Genomic DNA, 12202 nt, shown 5'->3' with positions numbered 1-12202 from the left:
TATTTATATTTTACTTTAATGTACCGGTAAGTTGTCGATTTTTTCGTTTTTTCCGTTTTAATTTCTGGAGGGTATCATACGGAAGTGTTCCACGTACTATATTGAGGTAAACTCCTCTTATTAATTTACTAATATTATTATCAACGTAGAACATATTGAGTATTACAGCTCTGATTCATACTATCTAATATATTTTTTTGGAATTTCAAATATCCCTGCAGGGAATGACCGTGCAGGCAATGTCTATTTTTTGTCAGTTGTTTAGCCTGTGAAATCAAAGCATTATGGCACAATTACACACCTACTGCTAGCATCTCACAGACACCACATGGGAATAGGAATTGGCTACAAGACACTTTTACTGAACATGCATCTGTTAATTGCGAAACAAAAATCTAAAATCTCATAATTCATAGTATATAAAAATAAAAACAGAAAATACTGTGTAGCCAGTTAGAGAATATGGATAGGTGAATTTTATTGTATTTTTAGATTTAAAGAAAGTTGCGTCTATTGGATGCCTTGCTAGACGAGGAAGGTTAGGGGTTGCCATTTTTCTCCCCTTCAAACCTGTGGACAAAATAGCTTTGACATAAAAGAAAAAAAAAAATTAAAAATGAAAGCATACTAATCTGTATTTCCATGGACAGAATTAAATAAAAATAATTGTAAATTAGTTAAATATGAATTTATTTAATTATAAAATAATTAAATCCAAAAGCTTCTAGCTTTTATCTAAAAGCTACAGACTTCTATGATAATCATATTTTTAAAATAAATTACAATTACCAAATTCACAAATTACAAATTCTGAGGCTTTAATTGCATCAGGCACCTGGCCAAGGGAGTCCTCATGATATAGTTTGCAGAATATTGATCTAGTTTCAAGTACTTGATCATTTGCAGTTCTTGTGAATCACCTTTCCACGGATACATTTTAAAAATCTGGGACATTCTGGGGGCAAGTGGTGAATTCCTGGGACTTCTGTTAATTTTACAGATTCTTAATTCCTGCAGTGACAAGAGTTCATCTCTATATAGACCTATCAAGATGTTCTTCCCATTTAGGTAACCGAATATAGGGGAAAGATTGCAAAACAAAACCACTGCGCAGACAAGAACGTAGTGGTCTTCCATTTATACCATTGATTTCTTCAACTTTGGTTCTTATAAGCTTCTCTTCTGCATTGCGATATGGTTTGGGAGACTGAAGTAGTTCCATGATATCTACAAACAATGAATTAATTTCAGAATTTTTCTGATTTGCACACTTAGATTCCTGTTGGATTAGTAAACAAAGCATTAGTGATCTTTTCACTGCCCAGGTCAGGTCAGTAAGCTGTTGACAACTAGCCTTCCTTAGATACTTTTTAATCCACAAGGATAATTCGGTTATAAGTTCCATGCAATCATGGTCTGAATTTATTAAATGCACATTGCAATTAAACAACAGCTCCCTAAAACATGAAACAATCATTTTTAAGGGTGCAAAATATTCTGTACTAAAAGTACTCCATTTAGTAAGTACAACATATATTTCCATTGCAATGGGGAAAAATGCATAGTCAGGTAATAAAGTATCTCTTAATTCAGATAGCAATTGCTTTTTTTTATGATGAATATCATCCACCACCATTCTCGACTTCTTAAAATTGCACTTCATACTATTTCCATATCTATAATTATGAGTAATGGGCTTTAAACATGCTGGACATCTTGCTCCAGTATTCTTTTCCAAGGAATCGTTCAGATATGCTGATAAATATTTATCCTCGACTGCATGTCCACAGTCAACTAAAAATACATAACCCTTTTGGAGGAGACTCTTCTCAGTCTTCTGCACTAACATTAAACTTGTACAGCAATAACACACCGAGGGACATGGCTCACCACAAAATCCAACACACTGATGCCCACACGAATAAATGAAGGTGCACGGTTGATCGCAGGGAGGTCTGTCACATTGTTCACCACACCGACGAGTGCAAGCAAAATGCTCACACTTCCACGTGCAAGGCTTGGGACATACTGTGCATGGACGGTTACATGGATTTGTGCAGCGGTAATGAGGACATCGAACAATACATTGTAGAGTACAAAAACACGGGACACCACATTTTTTATTACACGTGTGACCACAAGGCAACAACTTTCCACAGAGCTTTTGGCACTGTTTGTGTATCTGCAAGAAGGAGCACTTGGAGCAAACACCAGTGCATTTATGTCCACAGTCTAGAATGGCTGAGCACGCCTCCAAACAATTTTTAACCACTATGTAAGCTTTATAATTCTGCTCCTTGCAAGGAACCGTGACCTTATGTCCACATAAGGAATCAATAATAATCATTTCCTTACATCCTTCTCTTATACCATCCTCCTCTAAAGTTAAATATTCGCCACATGCAATTTTTACTTGATGACCACATGACGAATTAACAACAATTACTTCCTTACACATTTTTCTCATAATGTCTTTCTCCAGTGTGGCATACTTGCTACACACAACTTGTATCTGATGGCCACATGGAGAGGTAACAGATATAATTTTCTTACACTCTACAGAAGAATTCTGGGAAGTACCATCAGCAGATTGTTTAACATATACTTCGTGGCCACATGGTAATAGTTTACTTTTATCTTGGGCCTTTTCCAAGATATTTACATTGCTAGAAGTTTCAGAGGAATGCTCTTGATAACTTTCATTTTCAGAGGAAATGTAACAATTTCTATTTGTCACATTATCAGCCCCATCCTTCAAACATTCTTCATTCTCTTCAGAAGATAAAGTGTTGACTACTAAGTTACTTGTACTTCCATCAGCGACATTAACAGTTTCAGAGGAATATTCTTGATAACTATCACTTTCAGAGAAAACATAATTTCTGTCTTCAGTCTCATTATCAGCCTCATCCTGCAAACATTTTTCAATCTCTTCAGAAGGTGATGTGCTGACTAACTTTTTCGAACATTTTTCACAGTGCAATTTTCTATGTTCTTGATTAACATGACAAGATTTTTGGCATTCGTGACCACACCTAAACTGATAAGTGCACGGCTTTGAACACTGTATCTGGAAGTCTGCTTCATTTGAAACCATTCTTTTTGTTTCTGGATGGAAAGGACATTGAATAACCAGATTAGGACCAATTGCTCCCTTTGCAGTCAATTTTTCAACTATAGAGGACCACAGCTTATTTTTTGCAGCATAGAGCATAAAATTACCAAAGCAGTATAAACCATGCTGAGCACGAGATAAAGCAACACAAACACGATTGCTTGCATTTAGAAAACCAATGATTTCAAATTCATTGCTTCGAACAAATGAAATAAGAATGATCTTATTTTCTTCTCCCTGAAAATTATCAACGGTTGCTACTTTTACATTAAAAATGTCCTGTTCTTCCATTAATTTTTTAATTAAGAGTAACTGACCAACATACAGTACAAGGACAGTGATTTCTGAACCATCATATTCTTGTTCTAGAAGGTATTTACAAAGGCCAATAAGAACTTTTGCTTCTCTAGCGTTAGAATAACTTCTGGCTTCGTTGTGTTCATCTTCACGGTACTGGTGACACATAAAAAACATATTTTCTTTCATACCTCTAATGTCTGGGTATTCACAAACTGTGGGATGATTTTTTAATGCTGGATAAATATCTGGTACCAGAAGGTCGGCTATGGCAGGTCGCATTCTGTGCTGTATCTGCAAGGTCTGTGATGGCATCCCATTTTCAAAGAGCCTTTCAAACATTGATATGTCTAAATGATACTTTTTTGCCAACTCATGAACAGAATTTTTAGGCCTTAGTTGTTGGTGATCACCTATTAAGATTAAGTGCTGAGCAGAGGAAGGTATGGAAGTAATAACATGGCCTTCCAGAACTTCTGCTGCCTCTTCAAACATGACAATATTTGGTTTAATTAGCTCAATTAATTTTCTGTTCTTGGCAGCTGAAGTAGCAGTGAAGGCAACAATATCAGCTCGTTTTAAAATGATACTGTGAAATTCAGTTTGCTCCTTAAGTAACTGTTCAGTGGCATTTTTATGAATTCTCTCATACATTGAAATTTCTAACTTCAGTTTTTTTTCTAGGCTTTTTCTCCATTTCCAAAAAAGTTTCCAGCGGTCTGTAATAAACAATTCCCATACATCAATAGTTTCTGATATGCACTGCTCATTATAATTACATTCCTTCTGATCTTCTATATGTATAAGTTCTGTTAGGTCACTGTTTTGGTTAATTTCATTACCTTCTTTGTTAAAAATGGTTATCAGCATGTGTGTAATTTCAGTAATGTCTTGTGAGCTATAAGCGATACTTTCCTCATAATTGTCATCTGTATCCCATTCATCTTCATCGGATACATCACTTTGTTGAACATTTATGTTGATCTCGTGAGATGCTTTAGATATTTTGTGTATTTTGAGGGGCTGCCCATTTTCATTTCCAGATTCAATGTACATTGTATTTTTTAAGAACTCTTTGATTTCTTGATCTTCATAAATATGAATGAACTGTGGAGTTAAACACAGCCACTCCTTTACTGATTGTATTTGTAGCTCTCTTTCCTGTTCCTTACCAACTGTTTTCCAGTTTTCTTTGTCGTCTTTGTTTTGTATGCTTTCGTCAAAGAACTGATCATAATTTTCTTGCACATTCCTACTAAGAATTTGTATTCCACAGTACAGAGGATGTAACGTTAGGAAGTTTAATTCAGAATTCAAAAGTTTAAGCTTGTTTTTATAGTGAGTGATCTGAGAATGGAAATGAAATGTTTCATAAGGAAAATATCTACCTTCAAATAGATTTTCAGCTATCATTAAGGAAAGTTCTGTTTCTTCATCAAATGTTTTGATGCAATGTTTGTTTCTTATGGCATTACGTTTTCTCATAGCAAATGTAATATTTTTTAATTCATGTGGCATTATTTCTTTACATTTTATCCTGCCACCAACTCGAACAATCTTTCTGGTAAAAGGAAGGAGTCCTTGTAGGAACTGATCCAAAGCATGATTTGTATAGCAAACAATCAGAATTGGTGATTGTATTGATTTGTACATGTTCAGTAAAATACTGTTTATAATTTTTTGTCCTAAGTATGTTTTTCCAGTCCCAGGTGGACCCTGTATTATGCAAATCTTATTTGTTAATGCTAAGTGAAAAGCTTTCATCTGATATTCGTCCAACCCAAGGGTGTCAGCAGAAGGCCAACTCTCATCACTGATGCAACACTTAACAGTACGTTGCCAAACTGTCTCCATTAAACTTTTTAACATTCGTGATTGCATTTCAGTGGCAAATTCTATTTCATCCTCCAATTCCAAATCACTATCAAAAGGAACGTGGGAATATGATGTACATAATGGTACTTTTCTCTTTAACAACTCTGGTTTGATGCATAGTGGTAGCTCAAAAATAAATCCAGGGTTGAGGTAATCAGGTAAGGAAACAGCATTTCTAAGATAAATTATTACATCAGCAAGTGCAAAGTTCTTTTCTGACATATCTTTCATTGTTTTTAGGGTATGCCGATAAGCTTCAAAGTATGAATCTGATTCAAAAGCAGCATAAGTGGACAGTGCTAACTTAAAATTGTTTCCAAGGTCAGTCTCTGCTGCCAGTTCCAGGATGCAACTTTTACTTATTCCATATTTCGCTGTACGGTTTTCAATACAAACAAAATACATAGTTTCAAAATTATCTGAAGAAAGACAAATGAGACTTTTTGGTTTTAATTTATTGGTATATTTCCAATTGACTTCTCTTAATAACTCTACCTCAGCTTTATACATAATGCCTGATAAAGTATAACTGGTCTCCAATAGAGTGACATTATGATAGATGCGACCGGAAGTCAAATTAGTTGTTGGGCGATTCCTAGAATGAAGAAATTTATACTCCATGATTCCTTCTCGAAAGGAATGCAACATGTCTTCCCTTAACAGGCGAAATTGCACATCTAGATAATCCTCAACACTTTCATAACAGCCACTAATCACATTTTTTCGAAGAAATAAAGGTTCTGTTGAGAGTATATCAGCTGCAGATGGAATGATTGATAATAAACGAAAGTCATTTGGAGGCATTACAGACACAGATGCTTCAGATGTAGATATATCTGTTATCGCAGTTGTAAAGAAATGCACTTTTTGTTTCTCTAGTTCAATAACTGATTCGAGAATATCTTCTGCATCTTGAATATCAGCTTTGTGTTTCCTGAGATATTCTTTCAAGAATGGAAGAAGAATATCCAGTTCGTTACTTGTCATTGAAGGCATCCTAAGAAAAAATTCTTCTAACAATCTTACTAAACTTTTTGCCATTCCATGAATATCATTTGATGTAAAAACTGATTTTGTGAAAGTGCTTGGAACTGTGCTGAGGAGAAATAAGCATGATGACTGAAGTTTCCGAATAAGGTTCACAATATTTCTGGAGTTTGTTGCATCACATGCTTTAGCCAGCAAGTATAGAAGTAGTTTTACCTCTTCAAGTGTTAAATCATGTTTCTTTAAGTATGCTTGCAAATTTGTTTCTTTGTTATTTAAGTAATTCAAAATATTAACACTAGTTCTCTTTGAAATAGCCGTCATTTCATCAATCTTGCTTTTTATTGTACTACCTCTGTTTTTCAGTTCATCCCAATTTGTTTCTCTTTGTTGAAAGTTTGTTCTCCTTTCCTTACTTATTAAAGTAATATTTTTCTTATGCATATTCCTTTACTTTATCCTTATTAAATTTTCTTAATTTCTGTTCACTGTGCTATCATATAATTTTCTTTCTTGAATAATTTTAAATTACCGTTGCATTTCTGTGAACTCATTTCAGTTCACATCAGTTTGGTAACATCATGTTTATGAGGTTCTTCGATGTTCATGCTGTTTGACATCACGATGTAGGTCAGTATACAAAACAGTTGTGGATCCTGTAAAATATAACATGTTTTAGATTCATTTTTAAATTATTTTATAGAAAAGTATGTAGAAATTAGCATGCACCTAATGAAGAATTGAATTTGTAAAAAAATCTGTAAAGCATATCTTAAGACTTGCTTTTAAAAGGACATGTTTTCTTCATCTTGCACAGATACAATATCCAGAAATAAATTAACATTAAGTTAACTGCATTTAAATAAGTAAAATTATAGAATAATACCATAAAGTTGCAGCTGTTATGCTACTTTGCTAACGAGAAGAATGTCTAAAGTCACCAGTGACTTCACAGACATCAATCTTATTATCTTGGGACAAGAAATCGAATTTGAGCATTAACTCTGATTTCTTTGATCCCAGTCGCTTCTAATTGTTTCATCAGTTGGACAATGTTGCATCTAATAACATACATATAGGTCATCATGTAAGCAACAAACACTTGAATTTGAGGGCAAACATCGAACAATGCATTGAAATTTTATATATTGTAACTGGCCACAGAGAGAACAATGAAATACTTTTAAACCAACTCAACATAATGTGTGGTGTTGTTTGTTTTACACCTGTCAAGTTCATTACCTAAGGTGATTCCTGTTGAGTTAATTACCTAGGCAATGTTCTACGAATCATATACCATACTCTTTAGTTTAGCACTCTTAAGCAATTGCAAGGGATGATTTTAAATTATTTAGAATTTAAAGTTATACCTACAGTGTGTTCCATTCTTCTATAAATCCCAGGATGTTGTCTGTTTTCCTGCCTATTCAAGATCTGATGATAACTATTGTTTTTTTTGCTTGCTTGTTTGTTTTTGGGTTTTTGTTGGTTGCTTTTTGCTGGTCAACTAGAGAAATTGTTAAAATGCCAAGTACTTTTCCTTGAGGAATTTATTAATTTTTTTTAAACTTCTTTTGGGTAATGAATTAAATTCAGACAAGTCAGTGCCACTTATTAAAAAGGCACTTTTCAACTTTAAGTTTTCAAACTCACGACTTCTGATCTCTTCTTTAACTATGTAGTGGACATGGAAAACACCATAACAGCAGCAGACATGTAGTGCTTTTACTTCACCAGTCAGTTTTTACCTCTCGTTATCATTTCCAACTACTGTACAGCCAAATCTCAGGGACCCTCATGGGTAGCACAGTTGGCAGAATTGCCATCATCCCCACTCCAGGTGGAAAAGACCTGAGTTCAAGTTCCATCAATGATGTGAGGAATTTTTATGGGTTTTTAATGTGGCTGAATTAGTTTCGGGCAAGGGTAGTATGGTTTTTCTCAGGTTTTTCTTCCAGCAAACAGAAAATTGACATTAGAACACACACACAATTTATAGACAATATACAAGGAGCAATATGGCCTTAGTCACTAATAACAAAAACAAATCTCAGGGTAGAGAAAAAGCAGGTAAAAAAAAACTAAAAAAAAAAAAAATTCTATAGAAAGTGATAATAGCAACAGGTGTTTCCTGACATACACGGTGCCATACTGAATTTTTATGGTTAAACTTTCCGAATTAAAAAGGTGCTTAATGATGGAAATCCAACTTGAATATCATGCTGAAGGAATACTAAAATTCCCACTGGTATCCTAATTGATATTTATGTTTTTCAGTTTTTGGTAGATAACAGCCACCAAACACCAGCTAATAGGATACGTCCTTGTTGGAAGTCACAACTCAGTCATTTGTTAAACGGAGAGACTGTTTTTACAGGGATAGGATACAGTTAAATAGGAGTACAAGAATATTTGCTGATGCTATCGAGGCAGTGATAGGTGGGTTGGAAAACTACAAGCTTAACTATAACCGCAGGAAGAGGTGAAAGTGATCCTTGCACTGCTACTATTGATACACGCAGAAGCCCAAAAAGCAAGGTGTACGGGACTTTTTAGCATTAGCATTAGCATTAGTAGAGGCATTTGATGCAAGAAAGCAAGCTTATGCAGCATCAGCCAAAAAAAAAAAAAAAAAAAAAAACCCACTTCCACTTCACCCCTCTATTCGTTAAAAATGCCTATCCAGTTGAGCCTTAAACTTATTTAGGCTATCAACCTCCACCACAAGGGATGGAAGTCTGTTCCACCAACCAACCATCCGCTGACTAAAGGCAAATTTCCGCACGTCTATCCTACATCTGTCTTTCCTCAATTTGAATTTATGCCCTCTCAGGTGATTTTTCTGAGCTAGAGGAAGAATCCCATCAGCATTGAGCATGCTCAAACCATTCAAGGCTTTATACACCTCTATCAGATCACCTCGCTGGTGCCTAGTCTCCAGACACTGTAATTTGCAAAACTTAAGCCTTTCTTCGTAAGAGCAGCCCTTTGTTCCATTCACTAATCTTGTTGCCCTTCTCTGTACTCGTTCCAGCAGCTCTACATCCTTCTTGAAATGAGGCCTCCAGACCTGTATACAGTACTCTAGGTGTGGCCTGACCATTGCCTTATACAATGGAATAATCACCTCCTTATCCCTGCTGGAAAAATTCCTGTATATCATTGACAATACTCCATGAGCTACTCTTGCAGCCCGTCTGCACTGCTCAGAGAACTTCATATCTGCCTGCACAACCACCCCCAAGTCCCTTTCATTCTCTACCACTGTCAGTGTAGTACCACAGAGTTGATACGTTGCTCTGGGGTTGCTGTTTCCCATGTGTAGTACTTTACATTTGTCAATGTTAAACTTCATTTGCCACCTCTCAGCCCATCTGCTCAACCTTTCCAGATCCTGTTGCAGCAGCATAGTATCAGTAGTGTCCTTGACAACCCTGCCAACCTTTGTATCATCTGCAAACTTGGACATTAAGCTTGATATACCATCATCAATATCATTTATAAATACAGAAAACAATAATGGACCCAACACTGAGCCCTGAGGGACTCCACTAATAACATTAGTCCACGATGAGCAGTGTCCATTGATTACCACTCTCTGTCTTCTCCCCCTCAACCACCCCTTTATCCATAGCAGCAATTTGCCTCCAATGTAAACTGCTCCAATTTGTGTAGCAGTCTTCCATGTGCAACAGTATCAAAAGCCTTTCCAAGATCCAAGTATATAATATCAAAGTTATTCCCTGCATCCAGTTCTTTTGTGACTGCATCATAGTATCCAATCAAGTTGGTCAGGCAAGACTTCCCCTTAACAAAACCATGCTGTGTCTGAGCTATAACTGAAGTCTTGTCTAAATGATCCTGCAGTGCTTCTTTAACCAGTGCCTCCATCAATTTTCCTGGAACAGAAGTTAAGCTCACAGGTTTATAATTACTTGTGTCAGCCTTTGATCCTCCTTTGTGAATTGGGGTCACATTTGCACATTTCCAGACTATGGGTACCTCCCCTGAGTCCAAGGAAGCTCTCATAATTATGGCTAAGGGTTTGCTTACTTCCTTTGCTGCCGCCTTTAATATAACTGGATAGATCCCATCCACCCCGGGTGCCTTTCTTGTGTTTATCTTCAACAGTTTCTCCTCCACTTTACTCCCAGTTATTTCAAGATTCTGTAGCTTACTGCTAGAGTTGAATACACATCTGGCATTCCCCTTGCTGAATAACTCCTCGTGTGTGAATGTCGATGCAAAATATTCATTTAGTTTGTTAGCTACCTGAGCAGGATCATCAACAGTTGACCCATCAATATCAAGTGGACCAATCTGATTCATCAACTTCCTTCTAGAGTTTACCTAAGTAAAGAACTCTTTGCTGTTTTTCTTTGCATCCCTTGCCAAGGATTTCTCGTAATCTGCCTTCGCCTGCCTAACCTCCTTTGTAACTTGGTTGCATATCAACTTGTATCTATCATAGGCTTCTGTGTCATGTGTTAATTTGTATGTATCCCATGCATTTTTCTTCTCTGCCATATGCCTCATTAGTTCATCTGACATCCATTTTGGCCTAAACCTTGAACAATATTTCTTAGTTTGTATGTAAAGCCTAGTAGCTTCCAAGATAATTCTTTGAATGCTTCCCATTTCTCAGTCCATCGTAGTCGCCTTTACTGAAGCAATAACCCTTCCCTTTACCCCTAATGGTAGTTACCTCTTTGAGTAAATCCCACTTCAGCACACTGTGATCACTGCCACCTAGTGGTTCATTTATCTGCAGATTCTTAATGCATGAAGAATCACTGCTGATAATCAAATCAAGAGTATTACTCCCTCTAGTTGCCTCCCGAACATGCTGATGTAGAAAACAATCATCCAATAAATCCACAAAAGCCCTGCTAGTGTGTGAGTAACCAGCTCCCAAATTCCAGTCAATATCTGGGAAATTAAAATCTCCCATTATAAGACTCTCTGATTTACTGGCCCACTCTATTTCCCTGTACAGTTCCTTATTATACTCATCAGAGTCATTAGGCCTATAGCACACTCCTACTCTCAATTTTGATCTCCCAATGCTTATGTCACACCAAACTGACTCAACACTGCACTGTCCAGCGATGTCAACTGGCTTCACTTCCTTGGTTTTTATGTGTTTCTTAACTAATAGCATAACCCCTCCCCCCTTCCTATCCTGTCTATCCTTTCTGTAGACGTTGTACTCCCCAAATTGCAGTTCTGCATCCCTTATATCTGTGTGACACCACGTCTCTGATATCCCAACAATATCTGCCTTTGATGTTTTGAGCAAGGCAGATATTGTTGGGATATCAGAGACATGGTGTCACACAGATATAAGGGATGTAGACTTCAGGCTCTGCTGTGGATCATTGAAAAACAAATGAATACATGGGCTGTTTTAGAGTAACTAAGAGTAAGAACATGTGTATGTATACTTACATGCACACTAATGCTAAGAGCACTGTAAATAAATTTTATGAATTTGAAGTAGCGATTAAGTCATCAAATGCAGATACTATAGGAATAGCAGAGATGTGGTGTCACTCAGACATAAGTGATGCTGAATTTGAATTTTAATATGGGAAGTACAATATATAGGAAGGACGGGAAGGTGGAAGAGTTATACTCTAGTTAAGAAGAATATTAAGCCGGCTAAGGTAAAGAAAGCCTGCACAAGAACGATGAGAAACGTCGGATAACTTACGCGGAATATTAGTTTCCCGACACCGGACTCTAGTGCTGCTCGCTCGGTAAACACACAGTAGGTTTTATCGGTCTGGAGCAGAAATCGAGAAAGATATATTGATTGAAGGTAGGCGTGGCAAACGATGAAATGATTGTTGGTGGGCGCAACATTAGCATTAGCATTAGTAGAGGCATTTGATGCAAGAAAGCAAGCTTATGCAGCATCAGCCAAAA

General features: G+C 36.5%; 1 protein-coding gene across 1 annotated transcript; it reads right to left on the bottom strand.

The window, feature by feature from the left end:
* Positions 1 to 1033: 1033 nt before the first annotated feature.
* Positions 1034 to 6718, bottom strand: LOC150083844 (NFX1-type zinc finger-containing protein 1-like). Its single transcript, XM_090375421.1, has 2 exons — positions 3437 to 6718; positions 1034 to 3352 (listed from the first exon to the last, which is right to left on the bottom strand). The coding sequence occupies exons 1-2, from the start codon at positions 6716 to 6718 to the stop codon at positions 1034 to 1036; spliced, it is 5601 nt and encodes a 1866-aa protein (XP_090231547.1).
* Between the last annotated feature and the right edge of the window lie 5484 nt (positions 6719 to 12202).

Source organism: Mastigoproctus giganteus, chromosome 6 (assembly GCF_048544385.1).
Source record: "Mastigoproctus giganteus isolate SK-2022 chromosome 6, ASM4854438v1, whole genome shotgun sequence".
NCBI lineage: Eukaryota > Metazoa > Arthropoda > Arachnida > Uropygi > Thelyphonidae > Mastigoproctus > Mastigoproctus giganteus.
Note: the sequence above shows the minus strand (reverse complement) of the source record. Positions and strands in the feature narration are given on the sequence as shown.

Coding starts and splice junctions, on each gene's coding strand:
- LOC150083844 (XM_090375421.1), bottom strand. CDS start 6,718: ATGCATAAGAAAAATATTACTTTAATAAGTAAGGAAAGGAGAACAAAC. Junction 3,353..3,436: donor TCACTGTCCTTGTACTGTAT/GTTGGTCAGTTA, acceptor GATAATTTTCAG/GGAGAAGAAAATAAGATCAT.